The sequence below is a fragment of the Symsagittifera roscoffensis genome, chromosome 5, assembly GCF_963678635.1.
Source record: "Symsagittifera roscoffensis chromosome 5, txSymRosc1.1, whole genome shotgun sequence".
NCBI lineage: Eukaryota > Metazoa > Xenacoelomorpha > Acoela > Convolutidae > Symsagittifera > Symsagittifera roscoffensis.
In genome coordinates this window covers 3594126-3606511 of record NC_087066.1, presented here as the reverse complement: position 1 = coordinate 3606511, position 12386 = coordinate 3594126, and the positions used below count along the sequence as shown (strand labels likewise).

Below are 12386 nucleotides of genomic sequence, written 5' to 3'. Positions count from 1 at the left end.
GAGAAAAATTTAAAAAGCTCAAGGTTCCAACGAGACATTTTTTGCTAGAGAAAACTTACTTTTGTTGCGCAAGTATTTGCTCTTTGAAACTAATTGAAACATCAAATTTGAATCGAATGGATTTTTAGCCTAAAGAAAACCTAATTTTCCGCAATACGCTTCGGTCTACGGAAAATTTTAAAACAATTTAGTTTTTCAAATCTTGATTTTATTGCTGAGGAAAACTTTTGTCTGTCGCAAACTGGGTTTCTCTTTGAAGAGCGAGTGGAAGGTTTTTTTGCAACACGGCTTGCATTTTGGAAAAACTTGAAACGTTTCAATGCTTGAGTGAGTTTAGAAAAAAACCTAACTTTTTAACCAACCGATTAGGTTAATTGGATTACAATTGCCTAAAAGTTTCCTTGCTAGAATAGTTTGCCAAGAAAAACTATTGTGTGCAAAATTTTGCGTCCTTTGTACAAGATGACATTTTTTTTCAAAATTTCATCATTTGAATCACTTGCTTACACAAAATTTGATGTTTATGCGAAATTTTTGAACTGCGAGGAGCTTGATCAAAAACAGTTATTTGTCACTATAGGGTTCAGTTCAGTCTATGAAAAAAGTTCGTATATTCTGAAGTTTGACAGCTCAACTTGCTGGCTAATGAGTTTTTTTTGTCGCAAACTAATTCGCGCAATGAAAAAAAAAGTTGTTTTTTTAACCAAACGGTGCGCGTTTCCGTAAAAAAAATTCGAATCCTTTCAATGGCTAAAAAGCACCTATAAAAAATTTTGTGTTTTTTTTTCAATCAATTAGCTTTTTTTAGTAAAAAATTTTAAAAAGTTTCACTGCTTGAATAGCTTGCCAAAAAATATTTAAAATTTTTTAAGTTAGTTTGTTCTATTGAATAACTTGAATCATTTATTTAGTAGTTTTATCGCTCGAAAACCTTGCTTAAGAAAACTATAATTATTCGTAAATTGTTTCGGCATCAAGCAAAAACTCAAAAAGTTTCAAGAACTAATCGCTTAAACAGCTCCTTTTACAAACCGTACCTTGTCACGTTACGGTTTGGTCTATGAAAAAAATTTAAGCAGCTCAAAGTTCCACCGAGACATTTTTTTGCTAAAAAATACTTATTTTTGTTGCGCAAATATTTGCTTTTTGAAACTAATTGAAACATCAATTTTGAATCGATTAGCTGATTTGCCTACAAAAAAACGTAATTTTCCGCGATACGCTTCGGTCTATGGAAAAACTTGAAACGATTTAAATTTTCAAATCTTGATTTTTTTACTGAGGAAAACTTTTGTCTATCGCAAACTGAGTTTCTCTTTGAAGAGCGACTGGAAGGTTTTTTTTCGCAACACGGCTTGCATTTTGGAAAAACTTGAAACGTTTCAATGCCTGATTGAGTTCAATAAAAAAAACTCAGCTTTTTGGCCAACCGATTAGCTTAATTGGATTATAATTGCCTAAAATTTTTATTGCCAGATTAACTTGCCAAGAAAACTATTGTGTGCAAAATGTTGCGTCCTTTGTACAAGATGACGATTTTTTTCAAAATTTCATCAATTAAATCAGTTGCTTACACGATATTTGATGTCTTTGCGAAATTTTTGAACTATGAGGAGCTTTCTCAAATACATTAATTTGTCACTATAGGGTTCAGTTCAGTCTATGAAAAAAGTTCGTATATTCTGAAGTTTGCCAGCTCAACTTGCTGGCTAATGAGTCTTTTTGTCGAAAACTGATTCGCGCTTTGAAAAAAAAAAACATAGTTGTTTTTTTAATCAAACGGTGCGCGTTTCCGTGAAAAAAATTGAATCCTTTCAATGCATAAATAGCACATTTAAAAAAATTTTCTGTGCTTGCTAGAACAAAACATTTTTTGTCACAAGCTGATTCGCTTTTTGAAAAACTCTCAATTTTGTTTAATAAAACCAGTTTACTTTTTGAAAACAAAACTTTCTTTTCTTTCAAAATTTTTCAACGCTAGAATTTACAGTATTTCGACAACTATTTTTACGTTAATCGATTAGCTTATTTAAGTTGAAGTTTTTTATCATTTCCTTTGCATGAATAGCTTGCCAAGAAAAAAAAAATTTTTTCACAATTTGATGCGTTGTTTTGGCAATTTAAATTTTTTTTTCAAAATTTTATCGCTTGAATTGCTTGCTTGAAAATTTACTTAAAGAAACATTAATTTGTCTCAGTACGGTTCGTTCCATGAAATAAATTGAAGTATTTCAGACTTTTACCGCAAGAATTTGTGTGCTATGGAAAACTATTTTGTTGCAAACTGATTCGCTCTTTGAAAAAATGAAAAAATTTTGGTAAACGTTTCATTTTTCGAAAAAAAAAATTTTGAAATTTTTCAATGCTTCAGTGGCTCCAATAAAATAATTTGATATTTGCCGATCTTTTGGCTTCATTAACTTGAGTTATTTTCAGATTTTCTTTGCTCGAACAGCTTGCCAAGCCAAACTAAATTTTTTGCGAATGATTTGCTCTTCAAAACACATTGAAACATTTGTTTTACAGTTTTTTTTGTGCCAGTACTGAAATATTGCACCTGTACAGGAAGACGTATTGCTGCTATGATAGCGAAACTTACAAATTCAAATTTACAAGCGAGGGACTCAACAAAAGATTTCTCGTTGTTGTGGAGATGGACCAATGTCCAAATACAGAAGAGTTTATGATGAAGCTTCAAATTTGAAGCTGAGGAATCCGGATTCAAAAACTCCATCTATTTAGTCGGAACACAAGAAACTAAAAAGTTTTTTTTTAATTTTACCCAAAAAGGGAAGTTCTTAATGATCGAATCCATTAAGAATAAATTCATAATAGTAATAAATTCATTAATAAATTCATTATAGCTTGATTATAAATTCTGTTGGTTAGAATACTAGTGTAACATATCCTATTACTTAGACTTTTTTAATGGCTGTAGAGGATTGTAAACATTGCAGTATTAGTAAAATTGACTGCCAATTTTTTTTTGAGGTTTGAACACTAAATTTTTTTGAAACTTGCCATCTTATCATCTCAAACCTATCTTGATTTTTTAGGAATTCTATTCCCTATCTTAACATTAATGTTCTGTAACTAATCCTAATACATAGGCAAATCTTAAAACATGGAAAAACCGAGAGCCGAAAATTTTCTGAAACGTATTATCTGAGCCTTGGTATAACACATCTTAAAACATTAGAAACCAAACACCTATCTTGTTTCATTGAGAAACCTTTTACATATCTTGACACATTGCCTTCGTTCTCGCAAAACTGTTTTCTATCTTAAAACATGGGGACCACTGATCGCGTGAAAGGCTTCTAGTCTCTTGAAAAAACACTCGCTTAAAATGCTTCAAAAGAAAAACTTGACTTTTTAGCCAATTGATTAGCGTAACTAACTTGAATTTTTTGAAAAAAGTATTTCTTTGAGTAGACGGACAAATAAAACTAAAAATTCTTACGAGTTGATTCAATCTTTTGAAGAACTTGAAATAATTATTTCATAGTTGCATCGCGAAATGGTTTGGTTTTTGATAAAAAAATGAAATACCTCAGAGTTTCAACGTTTGATTTGCTTGCTAAGGAAAACTTATTTTTATTGCAAACTGATTTGCTTTTCAAAATAAAATCTGAAGTTTTTTGTAGCAAAATAATTCACTATTCGGAAAAACTTAAGATGACGCATCGCGTGGTTGGTTTCAGAAAGAAAAAAACTTTCAAAAGTTTCGTTGCGTGATAGCTTTTAAAGAAAAGCTACAATTTTTTGCTAATTGGTTACCACGTGAGACTCACTATCTTTAAGTGGATGTAGGTCGTAGAACAAACCCGAGACGTAGCCGATTTTTTTTATTTTTGCTGCCTATTTCTTTTTTTTTCTGATTGCACATTATAGAGCTGCTTGTTGCTGCTTCGCTTCTGTGTAATCCATTATTATTGACTATAGTTCATTCAGAAAAAAATTTTTAAATCATTTATAATTGATTATAATGTCTTTTTTGCCAAAAGTTGTAACAAAAAAATAAGTTTTAATTATTACCTATGGGCTCTTTTTCGTTGATCAAAAACAAACTCCACAAAAGTGAGATGTCTGCTCACACTTCACTTCAGAACACAAAGGTTTACCTAGAAACAAAAGTTTCATAGAGATCTCTTCACTTTAGTTGAAAATAATTTCCCGCGGTAGGTGAACAATAGCTGTTCCAATTAAATAAGGACAAAAAGCTGATGTTTTGATGTTTGCAAGAAACTTAAAATGTGCATCATGAAAATCTAATTGAGAAGAAGTGACGAATATAAATTACTACAGGCTTGACTTGATATAAAATTGCCAAATCGATTTTTCACATAAACCAACGTCTATGAAAAGCATAAATTACACGCCAATCAGATGCAAAGTCGAAGACAAAGTGAACATACAAAAAAATGAAGCTGACTATAACTGATTATATTGGAGTTTTTTCCATTATAAATTTTAAAACGATTAAAAAAATCGATTGTTATGTTTTCAAATTGATTATAACTTGTTTTGAAAGCGAGAGATGAAAATCGATTACTTATTGATGATGAAAAGTTTTTTCTCATTTTCAGTAGGACTGGTACTAAAATCATAATATAATCTATTGTCAACGGGTGAAACTGGATGAGGTTAAAACTTTAGGCAGTGAGAATTATCAGTTGATGCGCATTCAGCAACAAAAGTTCAGATCACATTTTTATTGGCAAAAATGTTTAGGCGCAATATCTATGCGAGCTGCGATTACGAACAGTTTTGTAGATGTTTAGTGACCTGTACTTGGTATTTTTCCGCCACTTTTTCAAGAATGGATGTCATCACGATAGGACAAACTGTGCATTGGATAATCCCACAATTTGGTGTGTGTAGGCGTCTGGAATCTAGATACAAGTCTTTAAACATGTTAATTTTTTGTGGTAGTAGTAAAAAACGAAAGAACAATAGAAGAATAAAGAGAGCATCCTTGTTGTGGAATCCGCTTGCAATTCACAAAATAGACATTTTGGCCTCGCAATGATTTTTTACTGAAAAAATGGGCTCTTCGATAAAAAAACACTTGTGTTTTTAATTCGGCTTAATTGCTTCTCCAAATATTAGTTAAAACTTACTCATAAAAAGCATCTGAAACATATGCAAGCTCATGGATTTTATTCACTAGATCAAATTCTGAGAAATTTGGACACCTGGAGTATAATATGACCTGCCAGTGGATATTTAGATTAGGAACTTTGAGCCACTTCACTGTCAATGAATGAGAAAACTATGGGTTGGACGCCTTTTACTCTTGGATTCGAACCCCTTCCGACCCAAAGGGTCCCCCCTCTGAAACTTTTTAAGAAATCCATTTTGGGCCGACTGGCCCTTAAATTTTTCTAAAAGCGCCTGTGGCTCCAAAAAACGCGATTTTTTGCCAAAGTTTTTCAAAAAGTGCCCAAAAACGGTTTTTTTAACCTGTTTTTTCAAAATTTGCCAGCGGCGCAGAAAATTTAGCCAAAACAGCGTCTTTTTAATGCCTTAGAAGAGATCGGAAAATCAACTTGGCCAACCTAAAAAAAAAGTCGCCACAATTTTTGAAAATTTTTTGAATATCCGCCCCTGCTAAGGCTTAGGGACATCAGAGAAAGGGTTAAACTCTCTAAACAACCTCGCAGTAACTATTTGTTCTATCTCGATTCTATTTTTTGTTCAATTTTGGGACATTTTTGCTTGGTTCTTAATTGTCTTAAATAGAAGAATGGAAAGCCTCACAAAACCCGAAATAATGTGGAAATCGCTTTTTCCTCGAGCACAGCATTGGAAAAAGAAGTGTCTGCCGCAACAATGACCAAATTGGTCGTGGCACGTGTTACTGCCATTGTGAAATTACCTAAGAATAAGTCTTTGCCCAAGAAAACTTTACTCTCAAGCATAATAACAACAGTTTGAAACTCACTCCCGTAGATATCCTCAACCGACTCCACTTGAATGATAGGTAATTGTTTTTTTCTTTCTTTATCAGAGTTTATTTCATATGAAGTTGATAGCAAAGCAACTTTTTTCGCTTCTAAAATTGAGAGGATTTCAATTTGGCATTGTGGCGATAGGAATTCTATTATAACAAGAATGCTACTTGACAACGCAACGTATTTCATTACTGTCTCGACACATTTTTTCGAAAATTCAGATGCATTTGTAGATGGTTCGTAAATGATGTCTGGTCGGTTGGTGCCATCTAGACTGTGACATGGCAACCCGCTAAAATCTCTGTAACCTGGGGCTGAGTTACTGATAACCTTATTAGTAAACATTTGAAGTTGTTTTGTTGACCTCATTGTGTACGACAAGTAGAAAGTGGTTAAATTGTTCTGCAGCCCTATCTTTGGTATACTTTGGTGCTTCGATGAGAAAATACATATATGAGCTTCAGTGCCTATCCAGCTTGACAGTTCTGCTTCACCATTACGGAATGTGAAAGGATCTTCGTCGACAAAAATGATACTCTTTTTTATATGTTCGGAAACTTTAGGGACGTGTTTCATTAATTTAATACCTGATCCCTGAAATGCTTGCTCCAGATATGAAAACAGAAGTTTAGCTCTGGTAGAACCGTCGCATACAATAACTTGACCCTCTGTTTGCTGATTTTGATAGATGCACCTGGCTAATTGGGCTAAATGAACCATCAGCATAGTCTTGCCAGTTCCTTTTGCCCCTCGTACATTTATGCGAAGAGGTTTATTCTCTTTTGAAGGGTCTGTGAGTCCTTTAAAGACTGCCCCTATGATTTCCAATTGTTCTTTCGTCCACAGAATTACAGGTATTTTTCCTTTGTCAGACACATTGTACAGTGTTTTTGAGGTCGTTATCAGATCCTGTTGCCACTGAGCATTTTCTTCAGGGAAAATTCCATCAATTTGATCTGCAAGCATTGGCTCTAGTTTGCTTTTTTTTACTTGAATAGCTTGAATGTCATTAGAGACGAACTTTTGGTGGAGAAGTGAGCTGCTTCCCTCCATTGAGTTCAGGGCACCAAGGCGGGCAACTAAAGTGTCGAAGCTGTCTGTTTTTTCCATTCTGCGAAGTTTAGGAATTGTCTCGGCCCAGCGTACTGCGAAGTTGCTAAGCTCTGCCTTTTGAAATACAATCACTTGGTCAGGCTGCCGGCCAAGTTGTTTTTGTTGCAAGGCGTACAAATTGATTTCATCTGCAAGCTTGACAATTGACGAGTTATGACCAGGCAGATAACAAATGACAGAGTGAATTGGAACATCATTGAGATCCTTCATTTCAATTATCCTTTCCGATGAACCACTAGCGCGACCACCATAACACATTATATGGCGTATGAAGTCAGTGTGCTTTCGAATATCTGTTCGAAGCTTTTGGATATTTACTTTTTGCTCGTTTTTGATATTGAAGACGAAAATCCCTTTCGTTGGGTGTGCAACTATCAAGTCAATTTCTACGCTGCCTGGTCCTCCTTTTTCAAAAATGTGACTTCCATCGACATTTGGGAAAATCATGATTCCGCAATCATCTGTGGAGACTTCGTTCACAAACAGCCTGTAAATGTCATTTTCTGCCTTGTCTCCTTTCTGCAGCGATTTATATTGTTTCTGCAGTTTTTCGCTCAGCTGGTCGTTTCTAACTATCATGCGAGGGATCCTGACACAGGGTATCGAAGTTACCTTCCCTGGATTTTTCCAGTCAGGATACTGGTACTCCATAAATTGCTTCAATTTTTTTTCGTCGTCAAATTTAGCTCTTCCATCTCCGGGCCAGTGGATCTCTAGCTTGTCCAGTTCGTGAGTCAGCGATTCCACGGTAGTCTGCAAATACTTTTCTCGAAGGGGAGCCGTACAAGCCGAGCTTGAACTTGGACGCTTACGACTTTTCTTTTTGGAGTCATCATCCGCGTAATCGATTTCCATTCCAATTGGGGAAGTTTCATTGTCAGAAAAAAGTGAGGGCAATTGATTCGAAAATGGATCTTCAGTTGATGAACATGTCGCTTCAGGGAAATTAATGTGGGCTTGAGAAGTGTGTTCTATCCCACTTGGACTGGTTTCAATCATTTGGTCGGTTTTGATAGCTTCGTTCTCTGTAGTCAAGTTATACTGAAGTGGACTTGAGCCGGGTGTAGAGATAGCTGAAGCTGAGTCACTTGAGGAAATTGGGTCAACTTCTTCTTCTCCTTCATCATCTTCATCATCTACTTCTTCTTCATCATCATCATCATCATCTTCTTCTTCATCATCATCATCTTCTTCTTCTTCTTCTTCTTCTTCATCATCATCATCATCATCATCTTCTTCTTCATCATCATCATCTTCTTCTTCTTCTTCTTCTTCTTCTTCATAGTTTTCTTCTTTGTCTTTTTTATCATTGCTGTTGTCGTCGTCTTCCTCTTCATCTTCATTTTCAAATTCTTCTTCTTCTTCTTCTTCTTCATTGTTTTCTTCTTCTTCTTCTTCTTCTTCATTGTTTTCTTCTTCTTCTTCTTCTTCTTCATTGTTTTCTTCTTCTTCTTCTCCTTCTTCTTCAATTTCGTCATCGTGGTCGTCGTTGTTTTTATATTCTTCTTTTTCATCTTCTGATTCTTCTTTTTCTCCTGTTTTCATGGCCAGCGCTGCCTTATCCCTTTCCGATTTTTGGATAGAAGAATCCATTTCACCTCAAAGTCAAGCTGAAAAATCTTGTAACCTAAATAAAAAACTTAGCCTTTTCTTCAAAATTCATGTTTGCGTTTTTGTATGTTTGTTTTTACCGTTTATGGGGGGTGAAGACCGTATCATAAAACAGCATTAACATATGTCGTTTAAAATGAACAAAAATTTAACTTACATTTCAAAACAGAAGAGCATAAATTGTGGGGTAAGGCGACAATTCGTAACAGTCGACAATTCGTAACAGGCGACAACTCGCAACGATTTGTCGACTGTTACGTAACAGGCGACAATTCGTAACAGGCGACAATTCGCAAAAAGGCATTGGCAAAATAAATACGCTTGCTCCGGTTCGCTCAGCTGCGCTTACATCCAGCACGAGAGAAATAGTGCGCAAAAAGTAGTGTTTGCCACTTAAACTGTTGTTATAAGTTGTCGCTTGTTACGAATTGTCGCCTTTTACAAATTGTTGTCTCTTACGATTTGTCGCCGCACGAAGTTGTGGTGTGAAACCAAGCGACTATTCATGTTTGCAGATACGATTCCAAGCATTATATGCGAGGTGTAGCTGATGAAAAATGAGAACAAAAATTGCAACTTTTCTCTGTAGAGCAACAGTAGCTAAAACAGTAAGCTTTGATTTGAAAACTCAATTTATTTCAATTTAACGTGAGCTGAATGAGTTCACAAAACGGCTGTAAAAGATTAGTCCGAAAAAATTAGGAAAATTGCTTCAAGAGTTTGAGAATTATTCAAATACTTCAAAGTTCAAAAGCTCCGTTAAGGCTATGTAACCTTAGATCAATCATTAAAATTTGTCCTCAATTTTTTTGTCGAAAAAGTTACACGCGATTGCGATGTTGCCAGAGTTAGTTTCTCTTTTTCGTGCCTTGATGAATCAGTTTAGATATGGGGATATGATCTTTGACCTGTCAAAAAGAATCAGGCCACTATTTTTGACCAGGAAATCTTTTGACTAAAAAAGCTTTTTTCAAATTATTCCTGGTTCTGTATTCATAGTTATCAGTGAACTATTAAGCATTATCGCATGCAAATATTCTGCAAATGCAGATTATACGTGAGAAGTAGTAGATGTTGGAGGTTAAGTGGGGGGGGGGGATGCATGGAGGACCCCATGTTTTAAGATACGTTATAGATTTCCGGTCCTCCATGCTATGTATTAACATTGGGTATAGAGTCTACAATGTAATAAGATAGGGAATACCAATGGTAGGTTTCAGTGTGATGGTAAGATACTGGTAAGAAATTTTTTTTTTTGATTTTTGTGTGGAAATGTTTAGTTTTTTTTCGCAAAAATCTCGGCGCGCGTTATCTAATTAGGAATAATTAATTGTTAATTATTTGAAGATTGTAGAAATAAGGTTATATTTTTAGTTTTTTGGTGCATGGTAAGTCAATGGCAAGATTTTTTGTGCAAAAACTTGGATTTTTTATCAAAAAAAACTTGAAAACACTATAAGGTTAGCTATTATTTGACCTAATTTAATAGATAATCTTACTTTCTATCTATGTGAAACAATGCTGAAACCTACAGAGATTTCGAAAAAACCAAACTTTTTGGGGAAAAAAATTCAATTACAATGAAAATATATAAATCACCGCATCTTATAGTAAATTTACTGCCATAATTTACACATACAAATAAAAAAAACTACACATTCACATAAAATTACTTATAAAATTCAAAATATGCACATCATGATTATTATTCAAGTTTGTCTGGTAGAATTTAAAAAGAAGAAATGCTGAATAAATTTCGTAAAAACCACAAAAAATTATCAGTTTCTTGTAGCTTTCGGGGAACCATTAGCCGATACTTTTTTGTTAGAAAGGAATAAGCTGTTCTTTTTCGACCCAAAGAATCAGCGAAAAAGTAAGTGTTGTCCGATGGAGCTATCATCATTGCTCCCTTCTATCGTTGCTTGGAGCTGAGTTAACAATTGCAAAAGAATATCTTGTTAGTTGAGGTACTTTATCATAGGTGTAAGATCCCATGTACTTGAACCTGAGTTCAGGAATTCTTTCAATGATTTGCAGAAGTGAAAAATTATCCATCTTTGCAACTGTTAGCTGATTTTCATCCAAAACAAAAAAATAGAAAGTTTGATATTGTAATTCGAGTTAAAAAAAACTAAAGTTATTAACTTACGCTCATTTAGGTATTGAATCAACAAAGTCCCATACACAAAACTTGTGAACTGGGCAAAAGTTATTGAACACTGGTTTACTGTCTAAATTGAAGAATTTTCTTGGGTTTTCATTTAAACAGCATTCATTATCTGCATTTTCTGGAGGTTTAGGTCTGAAGAAAAACAAAATAGATAGTGCAGATACAATAACATGGAAAAGTCCCAAAAAAGCTACAATTTTTTTATAGGAACCTGAAAACTCAAAAAAACTGAACGTTTTTAGCGACTGTTCCGAAATTGTCAATTTGAACATTTGATAGTCTTTCTCCCAAGACTATCACTTCCGTTACTTGCTCCAAGGGAAACTGGAAAAACATTTCTAATCTCAAGCTTTCTCCACTAAGTTCTGGATAGTGCAACTGTTCAGCTGCATCCTGTAGTGAAGTCAAGTCAAAAACTAGAATATAGTGATTTTTAAAATCTTCTATAAGAAGAGCTGGGAACTCTTCGTTAAACTGCATTGCGTTCATTTTCGAACATAAGGTCGACAAGGCGAAGTTGTATCTAATGAAACAATTGCTTTTCCAGCCCCAATAATTCTAAGTTCTCTTAAATGAAATTGCTGATAGCTCAAAGGGTTTTCATGAAAAGATCCTGCAGCCGCTGAAATTGTATTCATTGCAACAGCTACTCTTCTTATTGGAGCGCTAATGAATATAAATTCTAGGATGAATTGGTTTTGACGAGGAGGAATGATAAAGGTTCTTGCTATAGTTTCCATGTAAATGTATCGAGCAGGTTCTTTTTCCAGATTCCATCGCAAGTATTGATGATTAGGTTCAGTAAAATTCTTCTAGTAAACAACGAACAATCAACAATTTTCAGACTGACATTTGGATTATCAGATAGCATGTAAAATTAGATCTAGCTCGAATAAATTTATTTCGAACTTTGGTATTTGGTAGCAACAACTTTTCGCAAGTAAGCAAATCAATGGAGAGCCTCCCATAGAGTGAAAAAGTTATCCCTGTTCCCAAGAATTTGCTCTATCAGAGAATGAATGCATTTCAAATGAATCAGGATATTTTTCAAAACTGTCTCCATGACAGGCAAGTATCCCTTTATTGCTCACTGCTGACGAGTTGAATTCGTTCGATATCTGTGCCTTATGAGGATATAATCCATTGGCATTGTAAACCATTGTATTGTTAAAATAAACTTCACAGTTGGAGAATAGAGAATGTGGTAGATTGTTTACATAAGTCAAGTAAGTTTGTGGTTCCTCATCTGAATCTTCCTCCGATTTTGCTTTATGATCTGCTTTTTCTTCTTTGAACATTCTTCTAATAAAATTCTATAAAAGTATTTACCAGATGCATAATTAGTTTCCTTTTTAACAAAGTTTCACCTTTGAAATTTCTTAATAAACTTTTCTATGATCTCTTTGTCTCTATCTCTTTATAATACAATTAATAGATGCAAAGAAGTCAAATTACAAAACACAAGACAATAACCAACTTATTTACAAATCAAAGAGTTGTCGAGTAGCTGAGTTCTCAAAATTTTGCAAGTTCTC

At 34.3% G+C, this 12386-nt stretch overlaps 1 protein-coding gene across 4 annotated transcripts in view; it reads right to left on the bottom strand.

The window, feature by feature from the left end:
* The window catches only part of LOC134846496 (uncharacterized), a 52135-nt gene that overhangs the window by 20499 nt on the left and 19250 nt on the right, over window positions 1-12386 (bottom strand). For 2 of the 4 annotated variants that reach the window (XM_063863875.1, XM_063863873.1), the window contains exon 2: window positions 5764-8697. In XM_063863875.1, coding sequence (XP_063719945.1) covers window positions 5764-8663 — 2900 coding nt within the window. In that variant the 5' untranslated portion in view covers window positions 8664-8697. Of the gene's footprint in view, window positions 1-5763; window positions 8947-12386 lie in introns of those variants that run through there. The other 2 variants (XM_063863876.1, XM_063863874.1) reach the window with 2 other exon arrangements.